The 21,553-nt window shown below is 43.1% G+C and overlaps 1 protein-coding gene across 1 annotated transcript in view; it reads right to left on the bottom strand.

Moving 5' to 3' along the window:
• LOC121443169 (zinc finger protein 521) overlaps window positions 1–21,553 on the bottom strand; it is a 289,056-nt gene that overhangs the window by 20,105 nt on the left and 247,398 nt on the right. The window contains exons 6-7 of the mRNA XM_041644846.1: window positions 9,011–9,142; window positions 6,315–6,430 (exon numbers count right to left, since the gene is read on the bottom strand). Of these exons, the coding sequence (XP_041500780.1) occupies window positions 6,315–6,430; window positions 9,011–9,142 (248 nt within the window). The remainder of the gene's footprint in view (window positions 1–6,314; window positions 6,431–9,010; window positions 9,143–21,553) is intronic.

Raw genomic sequence — 21,553 nt, 5'->3', positions numbered from 1 at the left:
CTTCACTGGTAAGGCCAATCAATCCTGATTGAATTATCCAATATTAACAGCTGAAAGTGATCAAAACTAATGGTGAAAACACAGCACCAATCAATAAATCAATGCAAATGATTTGCTTCCTGGAGATCCGATCAAATAAAAGAGATAGATCAATTTAACCACTGAGCAAATTAAGTGGAAGTTGCCCTGGTACCAGTTTGCTTCCAAAGCCCCACAGGCCCACAAAGCAAAGAAATGAAGCGATGTATGTAATGGGCCAGTTCCAGAATCATGCACTCATTTGACACAATTTATACTCTCGCAAACCGTGGCGTCTTCCTGATACGTTTAAGGGCTGACTAGTAGCTATGCAGAGGCTCTGGGTGTTAAAGAACTGTCGCGCCAAGGGGTGCAGGCCAGAATAGCAGGAAGGGGAGGAGTGTTACATCTTCACAGATTGTCCTCCCAAGGGGTCAGGTCCAGACAGAGTAGGGGCAAATCTCCATCTGGGGCTGCAAAGGAACGCCCTCCGAGAGTGGGCAAGGCAGGTTGGGATTGTGGCTTTTATGGTTTGAATAGGGATAATGACAAAAACTTTCATGTCTGTGAGAAATAAAAACTAACCACTTGAAATATACAGGAGAGCTGTGAGGAGACGGGCTTGGTGGTCAGAACAGCTTTACAAGTGTTCTATACAGATTGGCTGCAAACTGTTTCCAGCCTCCCTGTTTACGGAGAGATTTTAGGCTCAGGTGAAGGAAAACTTGACTACAACCTGAATAAAGTTTTCTTCAGTCCAACCCTGTTTCCTCCTTGCTAACTATGAAGACGCAATGAAGGAAAAACAAAACAAAACTCCCTTTTCTTAGACTTAATTGGAGGGAGTAGGCACAGGGCTTTGAAATAAGACTCCTGGAAGCCAGCTTGTACATATACTTGTACAGTCATATGCTAAAAAGGTAAAATAAGACCTACAAGATGTGTGGCAATTGTGAATAGAGGCTATGCCTAACAATCACTCAAAGCAGGACTGAAAACTCCTGCCAGAGAACTAGGAAACCTGAGGAAGTTTCTGATCTCTAGGAGAGAGATTTTATTTCCAGAAAATGGCCAATCTTGATTTTGTTTTCTTGGGTCAGCACTAGAAATGCCGGATGCCAGGGAAGCACTGTTCAATGACGGTCTGATGTCTTCCTACCACCCCAAGGAAGGTACCTCCCAGGACTTTCGGGCTGGAGAGTACAACGCCCTCTGCTGGAATCATTCTAACAATAGATTAGATAGCATCTCATATAAGAATGATTTATCTATATCATATCTTTGAAAGATGACTGTAAACATACTTTGAATTGCTTTTGGTAACTCACAGCATGAGTGGCATCATGGTACATGTAAGATACAGAATTATGTATCACCCCCCCAACCTAATAACATCACTGGGCCTAGTGTACTTATTGACAAAGACTCCGAAATGCCCCAATACACATAATTTAATACTCTGAAGCACATAATTGAAGCACCTGTACTGAAATGTCAACTGAGAATCAGGTAGCAAGGGACCCAGAGAGGCACGTTTCAATACCGTGCTGTTGTCTTGTGTGCTCCTTCTTATACACAGCAATTCATTTTTTCTCTCAGAAATGTGACCATAAAACTCAAGCACTAGTAAAACTGTGGCATGAAAGATATTCATCAAAATCAGGTGACAAGCTGGGAAAGCGACTTGAGGGCAAATCACACCCTGCAGGGGCGTTCCCCGCCCACATACCAGGTGACTGCTGTATTCTCCTTGTGCACACCCTGCCTTTGCCACACAGGAGTCGACGCTCAGCTAGGCCAATCTGTTCTACCACACTACAAGAACTTCCCTACCTCCACTAACCCCTCCATGATGGCCGACTCCCTCAGAGTGCAGAGGGAGAGGCAGGCTCTAACGCTGCTACTCAGGCGCAGCTGTGCCAGAGTGGTGCCTGGAAGAAGGATTGCGGTGAGAAAGAAGGCCCGTTTGACAGCTTCCTAAAATGCTCACCACGGCACACACCACTTTGGATACAAATGTGCATCGAAGGGTATGGCTCTCGACCACATCATGCCCTCTTAAGGCAGCAGCCCTATATTCTGCCTTGAAGACTTATTTTACTACATCATTTATTTGCACGTGTATGCACATGCCCAGCAACTCCACGTGCACACATTTATATGTGAAGGCCAAAAGAGGACATCAAATTTCCTGAAGTGGGAGCTATATAGGAGGTTGTGAGCTACCTGACATGGGTGCTGAGAACCAAACTCAAGTCCTCTTACAAGAGCAGTAACAACCCGTAAGAGTGGAACCAGATCTCTAGCCCCATAAATTCTGCTTTAAAAAACCCTGCAGTCTATTAGGGAAACATGTGAAACCCTGAACACATCCATTTATTTTCCAAATAACATAAAGTTCTATTTGTTGAAATAATGGGCTTTTATTCCCAAATACCTTTCCCTTCCTGCCACATGCCTTGGCTAATATATCAGGTTTCCCCACAAAAGTCTGTGCATGTGGGTGGACGTGAGCGCTCCTGGAAAATGCAAAGGTAATATCCCAGGAAGAATGAAGCACTCTATACCTTCATCTCCAGACTCTGGGTCAGCAAGATTACAGGGTCGACTGAAGATGAGGGCTGCACACTAACACACAGTGCGTGCTCCTTTGTCCCACATGGAGTATTTCACAGAAAGACACAGTGACAACTGAAGATGCTCATAGACTAAAACCGCGTGCTCAGTCCTCTGAAGAGGAACAGCATCGGAGGGATTTCTTAAATTTGGATTGGTGTTGTATGTAATGTAAGTGAAAGTACACACCCCATATATATGTGTACTTATATGCATCCATGTCTATATAACTGCACTCTCACACAAAAACATGATAACTTGCCAGGTGGTGGTGGAGCACACCTTTAATCCCAGTACTCGGGAGGCAGAAACAGGCAGATCTCTGTGATTTTGAAGCACGTTTCAGGACAGGCACCAAAGCTACAGAGAAAATCCAACCAAGCAACCAAACAAAAAAACCCGTGATAACTTTCCTTAACATTGCTTCCTCTGTAAGTCTACCCATATATCCACACATACACACAATAATATATACATGTATAAGCACATACATGGAGGTAAATTTTATATCCAACAAGTAAATGGCTGTCCACAAAAGCTGCTTTCATGTTTTAACTGTGAAATAGTAAAGGAAGTCAGAAGATCATCTCTGCGCCATTAAAGGCTATTCCACAGTGGTGCACCTGAGCAGTTTAGAATGTTTGTTCTATGCTTACCCCATTATTTTGACCCTGAAGTAAGAGGCAGATAATTTGAATGCTTTAAGATAGCTTATATAATTGCAGTTCTTGGGGATTTAATTTCATGTACTCCTGTGCAATGTCCTTTCTAAACTTTAATGGTATGAAAAAGTAGGTGAGTTCAAGTGGCTTAAAATACATTTTTAACATATCAAGGTCCAAAGGATAGTGGATGATAAATTCTGTTATTTTTGTGACAGTATTTTCTATTGTCATCTTAATTTCGGTTCAATTCTCCTTCATCCTTGCAAACAAAAGAACTCTGTTTTCTTATTTTCTATACAGGAAATTAATTGATATTTTAAAAAACACATAATCTTCACTTTTTAAGGTACTATGGGTACTGAAAGAATAAGTACACAGACTTCTTGGGTCAAAACGTAACTGTGAAGGTACTGTTAAAACTAGAAAAAGTCAACTTTTGATGCATTTTCACCCAGTGTTGCTGAAACTGGAGCCACTGCTATTACTGAGCATTTTAGAAAACAGATTTTTAGATATTCCCATGGCTGGATTATAGATTTCCAAAGTAATGAATTGAAGTCAGTATTTCATCTCAGCTTTGCAACAATTACCCTCAGTAGCCATCAGTGCTGTTCTTATTTAAGAAGTCGTGGCCACAGAGGTTGAGTGTTGGTACAGATGTCAAGACAAGCATGCATGTTCCACAGCTCTGGCTCACATGCGAGTCAGAGTGAATGAATCAGATGTGTCTTAAGAGAGCTCTGACTTCATGAGGCCACAGAGATTCAGGGCAGCAGAGAGAGCAGTGCATCCTAGAATGTCTACCTCTAGCTTGGTCATCTAGATGCTCGTGAGTTGTCTGAAAGATCAAAACTATTTCATTCCAGCATTTGTAAACACCCTGCTCACCTCAAGAGGCTACAATCTGGAAGTTACGGAAATTAATGAACTACAATAGATGGATCCCCACATAAACCAAAACTCTTTAAGGTTCTTCAAGAAACTTCTGAGCTGCTCAAGGCTTCCCAGGATCAGAGAGGTGGAGAAAAATACTGAAAGAAAGTGAAGACCACATGCTCCATGAAGCCTCTCGCATTGGAAGGATGTGTCTAACTAAGTCTGATCTGTTGGGTCACAGGTCTCTACCATCACAGTGCTGAGCTCTCTGTGAAAGACACCGAAAATGTGCCAGCTTGGAATGTGCCCACAAAGTACCAAACTAAAAGTCTGGTGCAAGCATTTAGATGTTGGATAGGTTTCAGTCCCTATGCAATGTCTACAACTTTCATCCTAAGCTGCTACTTCATTCTATTTCAAATTTTACATGCTAATCAACAGAACAATTGAGTGTTTTCATCTGTACAGAGGCATAAAGACCGTGCCTCATATGATTTACTCTTTAACACATGTTGCAATTAAACCAGGATTTTTCCCCACGAAGGAAGGTAATGTTACTTTAGTCTGATACAAGTACAACTTGGACTATTTTCTATACTTGTTGGCGGGCATACGTGATGGGATCCAGCACTTAGAAATAACAAAATGTTAAATAGCAACTTTAGTTTTCCTTCATGGCCAATGGTGTAATTCAGTGGCTTCATTTACCTCCTAAATGCCATCTAACTTAGTTGTTTAGAATAATAACCGAGTAAAAAAACTGCAGGTTCTCTATTCTGATCTATGGCTCCTCTAAGTCTTGCACCACCAAACCCACTCCCCTCCCCGGGGCAGAAAGATACCCTAGAGGTGGCAGGAGGTGTGTGGGTAAGAGCAGGCTATCTCTGTGTTACTTGGTCTTGGCTCCGGGTGCAAAATCCAAACACACCCATTGCAAGCCAATGAGTAGTGTCAGTGATGTTCATAAACTAAGAGTTCAAGTGCAGCCCCACTTTTCCCATAGGAAAAGCAAGATTTAAGGAAATTCCTCATGGGGATAGTCCAGATCTTACTCCTTTTTTCTTTTCCTTTTCCCCTTTAAGAAACAAAAGGCAATGAAAGAGCCATGCTCCTCTTTGAAGTGACAATTCTGGAATAGAATCCAGGTTTCTTTGTCTTTGTTTCTCTTCCTTTTTTTTTGTTTTCTTGAGGTAGAGTGTCTTTGTGACCTCATATTTCCTGTTTGTGGGGCTGGCCTTGAACTTGTGATCCTGGGATTGCTGGCACGTGTCATCGCACTCTCTGAATCTTGTTTTCCTTGCCCCACTTTTCCGTGATGCCAGGGTTAACCCAATGCCTTGTGCATGACAGCAATTACTCCACTGTTGAGCAACATCTGCAGTCCCTGGACTCGATTCTTATTTTTAGCTACTATTCTTGAGAGTCACCCAAGAAACCAAACACGCACGTTTTATACCTTATATTTATACCTATAATTTTACTTTTGCCTTGTAAGAACCTGTGAGTGTGAAGTTTGTTCTTTTTCTTTGTATCTGAGGTTCAGGGAAGTCATAGACCAAGATCAGTTACATGTCTAGTAAAGGGTACCTCAAAGGCCCAAGCCAACACCTTGGGGTGCTCTGATTTCAACCCAAAAGCTGTGGTTTCAGCAGTAATTACTCAGTTGCCCAATGTGGAACAAATACATCCTGGACAAAACAAGAATATAATTTCTTTCATTATTCCCCACCCTGTCCTTGCTTTTCCAGTGTTCAGCCTCTGGACAACAATGACTGGACATCCATCCAGCATGACTCCCAGTGGGAAGACAGCATGAATAAAACAAGACTTGGGAGAATGAACTCCGGCAAGTGCGCTGAATGATCCTGCAGTCCGGTCCACCAGACCCCACGTCCTTCACGCTGGGTCAGAAGGTCCAATTATAGGCCTCTTCTTGCCTTTTTTTTTTTAAATGATTGACAGCAGCCAGAGGCAAAATTATTTTGGTGTCTATTAATCTGGTCTCTAATTTTCTTTTTGCCTCCAAAAACACAAAAGCATTCTAGAAGCCCAGAGTAAGTGAGATTCTGAACCCACAGCTAAAATGCCCTGTGAGAGTAACAAGTGGGTTCAGTCCCAGCTTTCTCAGGAGGCTATTACCTGCAGCTCTGTCTGGAAGAAAAACTTCTGTGGACACTGCGTGCAGTCATAGATCTTGTCCTCTTGTCCATGGGCAGAGAATATATGCTGCTGCAACTTGTTGGCCTGGACAAACACTGAAATAACAAAGAGAATGGAGGTGGGTGACTGTTAGCTCGCTGTGTTCTGAGCTGATGACCCACCATGCAGGGGTAGCAGGGAGAATGCCTGGCATACCTCCTGGGCAGGACTGGGTCCTGACATTTGGGGAGAGCAGGAACACAGTTGCTCATGGCTGGGTCTCTGGCCTTTGTCAGGATGCGCTCCACCCAGCACCCAATTCAAGCCAAAGACTCGAAAGCAGTGCTTTAAGGAAGCCCTGCTCCCCTATAAATCTTTGAAAATAAAAGCCGACAACTGTCAAATACACAGCTCTGTCTCATAGGAAATGACTCCAACGTTGCAGCAACCTACAGGTTAAGAAATCATGGCTGCCCAAACCCTGTTTATTGCATTTGCCTAAAGTTATAGCTGGCAAACAGTTCTCCATTTAAATGTGTTAATGCTAAAAAATCATATCCCCCAGCTACTCTGGGGCACTGTCTATAAATGTGCAGCAGAACGGCAGGTAAATTCTCTTTGGATACTTTAAGATCAACTCGGCCTACACACGGAATGCAAGGGTTTCAATAATATAAACATGTTCAATTTTAATGACTACAAAACAAGGCCCTAAGACTGTGTAACAGTTTACCTAGGAGACATACTATTAATAATTAAATTGTATATGCCAGAGGCGCTGTTTGGGTTGGCAGAGCTGACTTCTGATGGATGCCTGGTGCACTGTGACCTAAAAAAGTTTGCATCTACAATATTAATCTGTATAGGCATGGAAAGGACTTATTAAAGATGCTGCCATTTGACTTTGACTCCACTCTGATCATTAAAATTATTCTAATTGCCAGACAACCTATAATATTACAGTATTGTTCTTGTGAGTCATACATTTTAATCACATTTCTCATTACCTGAAAAACACCTCTCAGCTGTCCTTTCACACCTAACATGCTTTATATCGGAAGGAAGGTTTTCTTTTCCCTAACTGTTATTTCCAGATGACTTCAAGATACAATAAAACAATCACATCTGTCTGTACAGAAACACAGACTGCTCTTGATGCGGTTTGTTTCCTTACTTAGCTCAAAAACAACAACAACAACAAAAGCAACAAAAATGGGAATTTTATTCAGGTTTTCAACTTATGTCCATATAGCTCCTTATGTTTTATGAGGCTCCAGCTACAACATGAAAGAACTATTTCATTATAACGTTTAATTGTGGAGACTTGATCCAGTATTCTTTGATGAATCCTTATTAGGATTCATCCTTATTTGTACCTGGACAAAGGACCTGGGTTCTTGATTCTTTGTATCTTATGATTCATATTCATAGTGAGAGTGTAACAGTAGCTTTAATAAAATAAAAACATTGGGAGAGTAAACAAAAGAGATGGAAAGATTAACAGATGGAGTGGGAGCATGAAAGCCCTTGTTAAAGGCACAGTCATCAACACATACTTAAGGTGTGACTAGCAAGGGGTGTGAATGGGTGTGGCCCCGTTTTTCTATTTCATTACAGAACATAAATCTATAGATTGGATTCAGTGAAGGTGAATCAATGCCTGTGATTTTGCTCTGCAAACAAAGAAGTTACTTTTGAGGGCAAGATATCTATAGCTCTGTGTCTACGTATACATTCTTCCGAGTCCCAGACACATGCAAAATAATCACTGAGGAGTTTTAAAGTAGCCATGACCTTCTTGGGGCAGGAGTATAAATATGTGATCATACTTCAGCTTTCATGGGCTTCCAATAATGAATTCTGATTGTGTGTGTGTGTGTGTGTGTGTGTGTGTGTGTGTGTGAGAGAGAGAGAGAGAGAGAGAGAGAGATCTGACAACTGTGCCATTGTAACATTGAATAATGCTTTCATAAAATTGTATAGTTCTATTAACTTTTAAAATACAATCTCACAAGAAATAATCATCTCGCTTAATGTGTTTACTAGTTCAAAGAAGTCTGGGAGTATTTCAGTTACACACAACACACTGCTTTTCATGAAGATGATATAAAAACTCTCCAGGTTGAGGTCACATACATGTGGAACACCAGGCCGGGTGGGGGTGGGGCACGCCTTTAATCTCAGCACTCGGGAGGCAGAGGTAGGCGGATCTCTGTGAGTTCGAGACCAGCCTGGTCTACAGAGCTAGTTCCAGGACAGGCTCCAAAGCCACAGAGAAACCCTGTCTCGAAAAAAAAAAACAAAAAAACAAAAAACAAAAAAAACATGTGGAACACCAGGACCACAATTTTAGTTGAACACCGAGGACTGAAAAGCAGTCTGGCCTTGGTAACCTTTTAACATCGTGAGGAAGCAGAGTGAACCCAACGTGGACGTCATTTTCCAAGTGGAAAAGTGTAAACTTGGGCAAGAACTTGAAATGCCATTTGTTCATCCTGACAGTTAACCTTCCCACCGGCTCAGTCTCTAAAGCAGACTGCAATCAATAATGCTAATCAGCAGAAATCAAACATCTTCCCCCAAATTGAACTGGAGTCGCTCGGTAAAAGGCCAAGCAGTGGGAAGTACGGTTGGGAGGAAGGACGCGGCGGGGTCAGAGCACACACAGGCTGATTTTACTTTAGGAAGTGTCTTACCTGTGAAACAGACAGGGCACTTGAAGGTGCCTCCCATCCCTTCAAAGCTATGCTCTATCAGGTGGCACTGAAGTTTGGCAGGGGAGTCGAAGGTCTGGCTGCAGAGTTTGCACTCGTGATTCAGTCCTTCATCTGTGGAGAAGACATGACAGAAAAGGTGAAACCGTGTGTCTACGACAGACCAAGATTGCCTCTCACTGCAAGCTCCCGCTCCCACCAAACATAAATATGGAGTTCTGTATAGCTACACCACCCAAAATATACCTGACCCCTAAGCATGGGGCAGTAGGTACACTTTCTGGCCATCTTATGTTATTATTGAGTTAATAGCAATTTAAAACATTTAAAATTTAAAAACCAATAATCACAAATCATATTTTACCTTGAGATTTTTAGTGTATTGATAACAAGGTTTCTACTCTAATGATTAGGATTTCATGAGTTCTAGATATTTCCAAAGGCCTAAACAATGGAAGGGATAGGAAAGTGGAATGGCTTCTTGCTCCTCTGCTTTGCCCAGAAGACCGTAAAGCTGCTTCTGCCCCTGACCACAGGTTTTCTTGGTCTTCCTCTAGTACAGACTTCTGCTGCTACGAGATGCTCTGGCAATTCTGAACGATTAATTTGTATGGTGCTTTATCCGCGTTTGCTTCTCTGCTTTGCATTCCTAGCCCATCATATTCAACCCCAGGTCAGTGATCCCTTAACTTTGCTTGACAGTCTCGGTCTTGCCCCTGGCTCCTACCTGTCTACCTGCCTCGTTCCCACTTTTCTGTGATCCAGGCTCACTTCTGACAAGTTCTAGATCATTGGCTATTCACAAGATGGCAGAAGAAAGATTCTGATTGGCTGACGATCTAGCTAGACAGCAGTCCCCTCACTAAAGCTAACAACTTGGTGAATGACACAGCTTACTGCATTTCCCGAGCTGCAAACATGTCTGCAAATACAGACCACTCAGCCTCAGGTTGGTCTCAGGGTTCGTGACCTAGACAGGCCTAGACATAATACACACCGCTATCCCCAGGATGATCTGCTAGGAGAGCAAGCAAGAGGCGGCACGCCAGCTTCCGCCCTTTCTACGTCACACGCCTACCTTCTGTTTGCAAAGGTTAGAGATATTCCTAAGATCTCTGTCAGACACGCTAAGATCAGGCGTGTTGGCTATCTTTACACCCTGGGAACAGCAAATCTCAACTCCAAAGGCATTTCCTCAATTCAAAGGCAAATTCCTGCATAGGTGCTTCACCAGTTGGGATCTGACAATACAAAGGTTCAATTACAAAGTGAATTATTAGCTAACTAGGAGCGAAATTGCTCTATTTGTATTCCTAATCTTTCTTCTCACATAGGTGTGAGTCTTCCGAAGTGGAGGACAGGCATTTGTACAGGAGACAGCAAAGCACTAATTAAGCCCCTAGTACAATACACATTTCACAGGAGACAGAGCTCACTCTGGATCTGGGTGGCACAGCAAACTCCTTGATTATAATTATGTGTAAGGAGAAGTCTAATTGTGCCGACCGACACGACAAGGGGTTACACGAAAAGCTTCAGGGATTATAGAAGATCAATTGTTCTTTTTTTTTTTTAAGTCTGTTCTTTTCTCTTAAATCCTAAAGTCACCAGAAATTTCCCAGATTCATTAGGAGACATAAGAAACACTATTTATGCAGAGAATCGGATCACCTGAAATATGTCAATTTTTAAAATTTCCTAAATATTGTATAACTTTATTTTGAATAGTAAGAAGATACTAAATAGTTTTAATTTCAAAACACCATCTAAAAGTTTTTTTTTTTTGCTTTTCCACACTGTGCTCAATATTTGCAAACAAGAAAAATAGCAATTAATATACTTTCACTTTCCCTACTTTTTGTTTTGAGAACCAAGGTATAGCCACCTGGTGTATCTGTGAACACAGTTATTCTGAGTTCTTGGGTTAACAGACTGTTAAGTCACATGATGAGTTTTGCTGATGTCTTTCCTTGGGGACAGTGGCTGACTGCTATATGTACATAAACGGAATTATTTAACTTAAGAGGCTTTTTAATGTGACACTCTCCTTTTTGATTACACACATTTTGTATGTAAAATAATAAAAAAGTGAATAAAATATGCTTTATGAGTGTAAGGAAAATGTCCTCACCCATTTTCCCCATTTTCAACTCAGAGTAAAGCAGTACCCCAAAAGTTAAATGATTTAAATTTAGTTAAATGAATCAAGAATGGTGACAGCCATGGAGTTACTTATGCATTATTAGCAAGACTTATTTTTCAAAGATTCTACCCTTTGTTTGTGGGATACCAATCATACCATATCATATCAAGCATTTTTCAGAGCTATTTTTATAGTTTTAAAGCACATTACAATATTGAAAAACAATACAAGTATAATTGTCTTCTATTTGTAGGTTAAACAGTGAGACCCCCCCCCCCCTAAATGCATCTCCAAGTCATTTGAGCAAGAGAGAAAGACATCTCAACTGCTATCCAGCTAATAGTAAGCCTGAAAGGACACCCTGGCCGACTGTGGGAACCCTGGCCATCCTCTCCTCTGCTCCTTCCCTGAGCTCTTCCCATTCTTGCACAGGACCATGACAAAAGGATCGTGGACAAGAGAGCTTTCTCAGCTGCCACTGTGACAGAGAGCCTGCAGAAGCAGCTTCAGGGAGGACCACGGTTTTAGGGGTGCACAGTAGACCATGGAGAAGACATGGCAGCTGGAGCTCCAGCTGTTTTGTGGAGTTTGTTCCATGTGCTTGCTCTGTTTGGGGGGAATCAGGAAGTAGAGGCTCTAGCTGGAGGCAGTGCATGTGATAACCCCAGGACCAAGTCCTCAGCGTCCTGTTTCTCATAGCTAGGCTCTGCTTCCTCAAGTCTGCACAATCTTTCTAAATAGGGGCCAGCAGCTGAGAAGCAAGAATTCTGACATAAGAGCCCAGGGGCTACAACAGGGACCCAAGCATCTATGTCTACTGTTGGCTAAACCCTTTGTTTTCCTTCTAGCTCAGGAGGGACAGCCATAAGAGAATGCCAGCACAACTTGATAAGGAGAATCTCAAAAGTCGCTTCATCCAGAGACCCTGCTGAATCTGCCCTCATGAACTGTTTCCCCCTTTGTGGTCTGCAGCAGTGTCTCACTGTTAAAGAACTGAAAGCCCACACCATGGAGGGCTACATCTGCACTAAAGGCCATTTCCTTGCTCACGGTCCAATCAACACCTCCAATTTCAATTTCAAGTGGGATCTGTCCAGAAACCAGAACTTGCTCCTTGCTTCCTCTTTTTTAAAGGTGCCAAAGAGCTTAAAAATTCAATCAAAATCACCATTTTTCCTCCCTGGAAAGGTAGCAGCTGACAGTAATTGGATAATACAGTCTGACTCATTTATTAAAAAGAGATTCAGAGTCAATTGACTTAATAACCATTACAATATTTCATTAAGGCTATAATAGGCTAGCACAGCCCTTTTTTAAACATGAAGAGTTGTAGGTGGGATCTTTGGATGAAACTTCTAGATGCTTCCAGCCCATGATTTCTGCTTATCTACAGTCACCAGATTTTCTAAAATGAGTATACTTTATCTCTGCATGTTACTCTGAAGCAGGGAGGGAAGAAGGAGGAGTAGAGGGGAGGGACAGATCTTTCCGTGCTCTGCTAATAAAGACTGATTGCAACATTGGAATCTTTGTAGCTAAAAGGTTGATAGGAAATGAACAATATGATGGAGTAGAGAAAATCACAAGTGCTGCTCATTAGGGCTGGAAGTGTTCTGGTCACATAAACATGAAAATAGAAATCAGTGCAAGGAAAGGGAGAAGAAAACCACAGAGTGCAAATCCACCAGCCAAAGAGTTCATTCTAAGCCTGGCTCGCTTCAGAATGCACCCAGCATGCCCAAATCGTTCACTCTGGCAGTTGTGAGGGTACCCAGTGACACGGATAAAAGGTCAGCATGGCCTTCTCCTACTGAGCACATACTAGAGGCTGATGAATAGCTGTCCTGGTTTCCACTGCAAGGGAGGACTGAGGACGCTTCAGCATAACTGAGAAATAATGTCACACATACAGGAACGGGAGTTAAGACAATTATTTTCATTCGCTAATCTTTGTGTAAGTATGGACATAAATGTAAACAGGAATCAACTCTACACGAGAGTTTGACACTCATGTAAATATTTACTTCCGTGTTAAATGTTTCAGGGAAGGAGTCTGCATATGTAATTGGTGTGCATTGCCCGAGAGACGTGATGAATTATGACCAACTTTGTGCTCACAGGGAACACTCGTTCTGTCTCAACCAGAGTCAGCTGGTTCTTTCTCTGTCCACTATCAACTCAGGACCCACAGGACAGGAGGGCGGCTGCACTCTGCAAAGAGTCAACAGTCACCACTTAGATGCCCAAGCCGAGACCACCAAGTTGAACACAAGCTTTAGACAATGGCAATCCTCTCAGCAGCCTACAGACAATGTGTCCCATGCTTATACCCCTTTCCCTCAATAAAGAACAAAAATCCAGAGAAGGTACAAGCAAATGTTCAGGAGGTAAGCTACATGCAGTTATCTTAGAAATCACTGGCGGCCCCTGCTACATCATCTCATCAACACCAGGGCCATTAGTGGGAACGATTTTAACGGTTTATAAGTAGAACCCCTTCTATTTACCCTCGAGAATGACTAGAAGGGTCCTCCTAGACTCTGCTCCAGAAATCTATAAGTCGAAGCCCACCCCCGCCCCACATCATGTGACAGGGGCCATCCTTAAAAAGCTCTGATCTGACAGGGAGTGAACTCTACCCTCAGAATCCAAGCAGAGGAACCAGATGCCCTGCAGCTGTAATTCGTCCGCCAGTTGAATGTGTATACCACTCTATGCTTACACACACATATATATTTTAAACCCAAGAACTATGCCCTGGACCAATTCCCAACACCCACTCCCGCCCCTGCCATGCTTTGCTTTGCTTCTTCCCTGAGTTAATTTCCAAGCACACATTTATAAGCCAGGGGTCTGAGGACTAACAAAGCAAAGGCATACGTGACAAACCCAGCCCTCGGCTACACTGGCTCACCCTGGAAACCAGGGCTAGAAAAATAGGCAGCCTGCCCTGCAATTTGCCATGCACACAGCCATCCCATTCTTTCTCAGGTCCGCGGCATTCTGGCCATGGTAATTTGTTGCGTTATACACGACACATATTTCACAACCCTAACATAAACACACCAAGGTGCTAATTTGGCAATGGAGAACACAACTTAGGCTGCAAAGTCCGCCAGTAGATTAGTCATTAAGCCCCCGAGTAAGGCAGAATTGGAGAGAATGAAACAGTGTAGGACCCCCCCCCCCACATCAGCGAGAAAGTTCTGGCCTTATTTATTCTCTGAAAGAATTTAACACGAAGATGAAATTGCCTGAAGACTGACGGGTACTTTCTGAAAGCTTCCTCATTGGCAATATTTGGTTCTGTCAGGCTTCTTAAACCACTGAGAGAGGCATGGGATATTAAGGTTAAGACATTTTACAATACAAAGGAAAGAGCCCTGAGAATGTGAGCAACCAACCAGTGACCCAGGTGGTGACCCTCTATGCACAAGTGCGTAAGCCACACCATCTGACAGAAAGCCAAACGTTATCTATGCAAACCTTGTGCCTGAGCTACAACAGTATTCTGAGACTGCGAGGTGCAAGTCTCCATGTAACCCAGGTCCTGGCGATTTTTTTTTCTGCCAATAGTCTAAAAGTTGCAATGTTTTTGGACTTTCTCTGCAAAGCCACTAGAACTGACACTTTTGTTTCCTGTCTTGAACTTCTCATTATCAGCAGGACTGGATCAGGAAATGATTCAACTGGGGTAGGCTGCATAGTACCCAGCAGATTTTAAAGAGCCCAGGGGCTGCCTAGAGCCCCATAAACATCAGCAGCTTGGAAACCAGCAGGGGGTCCAGGTGGGCAGGGGTGGGACAGGCAGGCAGGGGGATTTTAGATGCTATGAGATGGAGTACCGTCCAATGCTTTGGCTGTTATCACTGGCTCTGTGAATGAATGCTCATGGAGCAGGAAAACATTGGAAAGTTGTTTAAACGATAAACAATAAAACACTGAAAAGGTGGCTTTCCTCTGGCCCCGAGGACTCAGCAACCCTGTCTGGCAAAAGTGGGGGCTGGGGTAAGCACACTGACTAAGGTAAATCTCCAGTCTGATCAATGCTCTGGCACCTTTAGTGATGTCTTTTCCTTTTAATGAGTCTAAACACGCACCTCACAGCTTAAGGCTTGGTGAAAACATACGGTGATGCCAAAGAGACTTAAAAGAAGAGACCTTCACTCTTAAGTGCTTTATTAAACAACAGAAGTTACCAGGAGAAGCTCCTGTGAAACTCTGTGGGAGCCCCAACCCAAGAGAAAGCACTTTTAAGTAAACAAGTAAGATAATACATATTTCTTAGTAAAGCGTGGGGCTGGGAGAAGGCTCACTGTCTGCTGCAGGACACAAGGACCTGAGTCTGTCTGCTGCAGGACACAAGGACCTGAGTTCAATCCCCAGAGCCCAGGTTCGAAGTCAGGCACGAAGGCTGGAGAGGTGGCTCTGTGTTTAGGAGTCTTGACTGCTCTTGCAGAGGACCCAAGTTCAGTTTCTAGTACCCATGTCCTGAGGATCACAATGGCCTGCAACCTGAGCTCCAGGGAGACCTGACCCTTCAGATCTCTGTGGGCACATGCACCTGAACTCTCGTGGACACCACACACGGGGGGGTGGGGGGGGCTTAAAAATTCTTTAAAAAACATTGGCTATGGTAGCATGTACTTTTAATCCCAGAGCTAAGGAGGTAGAGACAGGTAGATTCTTGGAGCTCAACAGCCAGCTAGCCTAGAGTAATCAGACAGCTCCAGGTCCCACTGGTCCCTCACACATGTGCATCTACCTGCCAGCCCCACCCACACATACACACAGAAAACTAACATCAGTGCAAACCAAGTGCAAGGGTGGAGTGGGGTGAAGAAGTCAGGCTTGGAAGGAGCTTGCTAGGTCTGCACAGAAACTTGTTTCCTGCTACAGAACATGGCTGAGTCTTCACCATGAGAAAAGGGATCCATTTTCCACTGAGAAGATACTAGAAAGGACTTCTTTATTGCTTCTCCTTCCCTTAGAGTACTTCTTTGATCCCCTCTCCCTCTTTCTCTCTCTCTCTCTCAACTACACAAGGCCAAGTTCAAAACCATGACTTGCATTTTGCGTAGTGTGTTCTGTGTGATCAGAAATACAGTCTTCATCACTCAAGAACGCACTTCACCTTCCTAGCAGAGTTGAATGGCAGGCAGCCCAGGGCACCTTCAAACCAAGGCGGCTCTGGGTGCTGTGTTGCAATATTCACCAGTTTATACAATACTGCAAGATGCAGGACTGCAAGAGGATGCCACAACCCAGAACAGCACATGGATCATACACAGAGTACACACAGGGTACATGAGCAGCACATAAACAGAACTCTTCTGTCACAGGTCATGGAGACATCTCTGAACTGTATACCATGATATACAAGCAAGCGTTCTTTCTTTCTTGGTGTGCATTTGTATGGGCATTATGGGCATATGTGTTTCTGGGTGCATGGGTGCAGGTATACGTCTGTGCCTCTGTGTGCACTTGTGTTTGTGTGTGTGTGGAAGCCAGGGGTCACCCTTGGGTTCCTTAGGAACTTCATGCACCTTGTTTTTTGAGACAGGGTCTTTGACTAATTGAAAGCTTTCTGAGTAAAGGTGGCTGGCCTGCTAGTCCCAGGGATCTGTTTCACCTTTCTAGCCCTGAAGTCACAGGGGTGTGCCACCATGCCTGGTAAAACACATGTTCTAGGGATGAGGTTATAAGGGTGTGCCACCATGCCTGGTAAAACACATGTTCTAAGGATGAGGTTATAAGGGTGTGCCACCATGCCTGGTAAAACTCATGTTCTAAGGATGAGGTTATAAGGGTGTGCCACCACGCCTGGTAAAACACATGTTCCAGAGATGGGGTTATAAGGGTTTGCCACCACGCCTGGCAAAACACACATGTTCTAGAGACTGAATTTAGGTCTTCATGCTTACAAGATACACAGTTCACTATCTTCCAGGCTCTAAACAAACTTTTTTTAAAACAGTTGATATTTTTATGACAAGGTTCCATTCTTTTAATTACTTAAAACAGTCATACAGATTTATCATGCACTTAGCTCACAGATTCTCTTGCTTTACATCAAATACCTAACTATTAAAGTCGTCGCATCTTGGTCTTCTTGTACTGGCAGCAGCACAGGTAAATTTACCTTCAAGCAATGAACTCAAGCAAAGCAAAACAAAAAACAACAAGAAGGAAGAAAGCAAGAAAACAACCCAAACATACATTGGTAAAATCGGAAGAGGATAGTTCATGCAGCATAAACTAATTGCAACCTGCCGGATGTTAAATGGTGGGGGAAACATCTTTGAGAGTGAAGAGGTGCAGCGGTCAACACTACCCACATGGTGGTGGGCCAGCTATGGGAACTGTGGACCAGACATGGGCCGCATTAGGAATGTTTCTGCAGTGCAGGATTGAGTTTTCGGCAAGGGTCAGGGCCTTTGCTTTTCTTTCTTTAAAAAAAAAAATCTTCTGCTGTTTGGCACCAAGCCACTAGCTATGTGGAAAAGCCTCCAACACTGAAAAGCTGTTTATCTTTGCTAGAAAGCAGTCTGCTACTGCTGATGATGAAAAAAAAAAGAAAGAAAAAAGCTGCAAAAGAAATACAAATCAGACAGACAGACGGGGTGAGGTTTAACAGCTTCTGTGATGTTATCCGCAGGTCTAGGAATAAAGATAGTCGGGCATTCTTAAAACTAAATCTTTATCATTTTTTAACTATGTTTATGTATGTGCATCTGTGGTAGGTGAACATGAGAACAGGCACTAGCTGAAGCAGAACAGGTGAATGTTCATGCATGTCATGGAGGAGCTGGAAACCAAATTCTGGTCCTCTCTGGAATAGTAGTACATGCTTTAACTGCTGAGCCATCTCCCCAGTGCCAAATATTGAATTACTCTTACTTTGATATGAATGATTGTTTTCCTGCAAGCATGTATGTATACCACATGTATGCCTTATCCATGGAGGTAAGAAGGGGGCAGATCCCCTAGAACGGAAGTTACAGACAGTTGTGAGCCACCATATTGTTACTAAAAACCTTTGGAAGAGCAGCAAGTGCTCTTAACTGCTGAGCTATGTCTCCAGTCTCTACTTCATTTTTAAAGCTAATCATCTTTGTACGACTAACTATTTCATAAGAAACTATCTGCTTGATTATTTATGCAGAGATGAAACCTTTGGCTTACTACGGTGTTTAGAATCTACATTTATCCCAAACCACAAATTGTGTCTGTGACGGCACTTGCAGACACGAGTTGTGTGTGGGGTCCTCTCTGACGCCCAAGGATTCAGCCTCTTCCCACTTGCAGGCAATGTTAGGAAGCCAGGAAGCAGTAAATGTAAAAACTCACAATCTTATATGCATCCTTTTATCTTTTCTTGGTGTGACCTCAGGAACTTGGCCTTGAAAAACAGAAGAAGGTAATGGTGCCATAAACGCGGTAAGATTTCTAAAAACAGTTTATTGGAAATGTGAAACTTGCATTCTCCTAATCAGAGGATGCCACCCCTCAGAGAAAATTTCCTCTGCGTTATTAAAGTGATATACTGTGGTACTGGTTAGAGCTCCATAACCTTTAAATTGCCTGGCTGTAATTAAGGCCACTAGTTTTATTTAGGAAGGTTCAAGGAGGCTCAATTTAAGTTAGCTTAACTAGTGGGAATTTAATGTCATGCCGCCAGAAGGCAGAGGGGCACACTGGTCTGGCTGGTCCACGGCGCAGGCAGCTGTGGGGCTGTGGATCCTAAATTATGTTCAGATTTCAAGAAGCTGCAACTGTCAGAAAGTAACAAGATGTGGGTAAAACCACAGCCTGAGGTTAGCACTGTACTCCATCCATCCATCCATCCATCCATCCATCCATCCATCCATCCATCCTACTGACTGAAGATTCTAAGCACATATGATCTCTACTGCCTGTTATTTTTAAGGGGGTCATGCCCACTTTCTCAGGAAGGTAGGGGATCAAGATAATGTCCAACCAGCTCCAGTAATTTAAATTGAGATGCATACGTAACAAAGCTGTGAAAGCAGGAGTGTTATGACCAGGAGACTCTTGAGAGGGAAAATTTACAGGGAGGGACATGGGGAGAAGACGGAACAAAGAGCAGAGTGCTGAGAACACAGCCGCTCCCCTGGAGAGGCAGGTCACCAAGGACTAATGCAACAGAGCTAAACAAAACAAAAGAGAGAAAACAAAAGCAACAACAGAGACAGAGCAAAGAAAAGTGTTGCCAGCCCAGATGAGAAGTGCAGCAGACAGAAAGACTGGGTCCATGTTCCAAATCTTACTGGATGCGAGCACACAACATTCATCTCTGGGCAGAATGCTTGCAATTTTCTGTAGCTCCAACAGCAATAATGATGAATGAATTTCTTTACAGCCAAGTGGCTTAAGCAGCCGACTACACCACCACTATATAATTAATAACAATAAACAATTAAAGAGAACAGCAGGTTACAACAAGAAGATGTCAAAATATATTAGCAAAGGAAAATACTGCAGCCACACATTTCAAAGAAAACCCCGTGTGCAGTACGGAAATCCACACAGCATCTTCTTGCAGGCTATGTCTTAGATGAAGCTTTATACTTGAGATTAACGGTGGGTGACACACAGCTACTCTAAGGTGACTACACCTTTCCAAAACCAAGAAATGTTCCCAGTGCTCAGAGAAATCAGAATGCAACGTGGCACAAGGCAGGTGGCTGGACACTCTTCGCCACCATCCACTCACTAAGATATATTCTAATAAATAACTTCACAATAGAGTAGCTGTTGGCTCAAGTACTCTGAGAAACTCTAGGACGTTTTGCTTTTTAAAACAAGAGGAATATTGGTGAATCAGTAAATTAGGAAAGTATTGGAGAATAAGAGAATAAGCAAACGTATCTGCTAAACTGGAAATTTCAAGGTTGGGAGGGGACTTGAGGACAAGGTAAGTGTGGACTTGTCAAAGTGAAGAGAGTGACTGAAACAAAATACAATGACCAGGATGCCCCTGACGGGGTGTGTAATAATTAGGACCAACAAAGAGTTCACGCATCCCTCAACTGGGGGTTCCAACACATCCCTCAACCCAGTGTTCCAACACATCCCTCAGCCCAGGGTTCCAACACACCCCTCAACCCAGGGTTCCAACACACCCCTCAACCCAGGGTTCCTTCCAATGGTCCACCAAACCTTTACTTTAGCTGGAAAGATGGCTCATTGGAGAAAGTGCTTACAACATAAGCTTAGGGCTTGAGTCTGTATTTTCAGCATATATTTTAAAACCAGGCCCAGTACTAGGAATGGGGATGTGGGATGGTAAAGAGAAAGATGATCCCAGAGGCTAGCAAGCTTCAGGTTCAGTGAAGAGACCCTGTCTCAAGAAAACTAACGTGGAGGACGATCGGGGAAGGTCTAGCATCAACCTCTGCCTTTCCTATCTGTATGCATGGGTGTATGCACCTGCATACAATGTGTATGTGTACATGTGTATACAACACACACACACACACACACACATAAACACACACAACCTCTCCTGCTTAAGTACAGAAGTTTGCATTGTTAATTAAAATTATTGTTTTCTCATTGTTGTGCATGAAGCTGTTAGCATTTCTATGCTGTGTGGCCCCTCTGCCCACACTAATCAAGGGTTGAATTTACTCACTCCATCTCAAGCCCCCTGTCCTAAACAACCCAGTCTCCAAGCTCTTTCCCCCCTACTAGAAAGGCAAAATTTTAGTGAGCATGCAAAGCCTGCTGGAGAACCAAAAATTTTGGAAATGAAGAGAGATTTAAAGATCCGCCCCCCATCTCCAGATCTCCAATTTGATCTGATCTATCAATCTGATAAAAGGAAATATTTCTGTTCTTACAACTTGTGAATTAACTGGTTGAATTCTGATGTTTTCTTAATGGCAGTAAACCAATGATGAAGTTAAACTGTCACCAGAATCTTGTGAAAGCCTAGCTTCAGGGCCAACAAAGACTAACTTCATTTGTCTATACTGACCTATACTTCCTGAAGTACTTGGGTCATTCTAAATTGAGGAACCCCGTAAAAGCTACGCTTGAGGGCTTCTGTATAGAATTAGAATTATTCAGAAACAAAGACCAGCCTCATTTGTCTATTCCAACCTATACTTCCTCAAGTACTTGGTCATTGTAGACTGAGCATTTGGGCAAATACCAATCATATATGTATTTTTTAAAGCACACAGCTTACTTCTCTGTGGAACACTGATGACAGCAGTATGCTCCTAGCCTGCTCTTCTCTCTTGGGTATCATGGCGGATGCATCTGCACATCTAGACTCTCCATGCTGAAGCCAAGATGTTACTGGCATACCAATGACTCACACTAATTTCTGTTTCCTTCTGCTGTTTGCCGTC

The sequence above is a fragment of the Microtus oregoni genome, unplaced genomic scaffold (genome assembly GCF_018167655.1).
Source record: "Microtus oregoni isolate MIOR12 unplaced genomic scaffold, Mior012 000101F_ref0000407, whole genome shotgun sequence".
Taxonomy (NCBI): Eukaryota; Metazoa; Chordata; class Mammalia; order Rodentia; family Cricetidae; genus Microtus; species Microtus oregoni.
The sequence above is the reverse complement of the archived record's forward strand: the minus strand, read 5'-3'. Positions and strand labels throughout refer to the sequence as shown.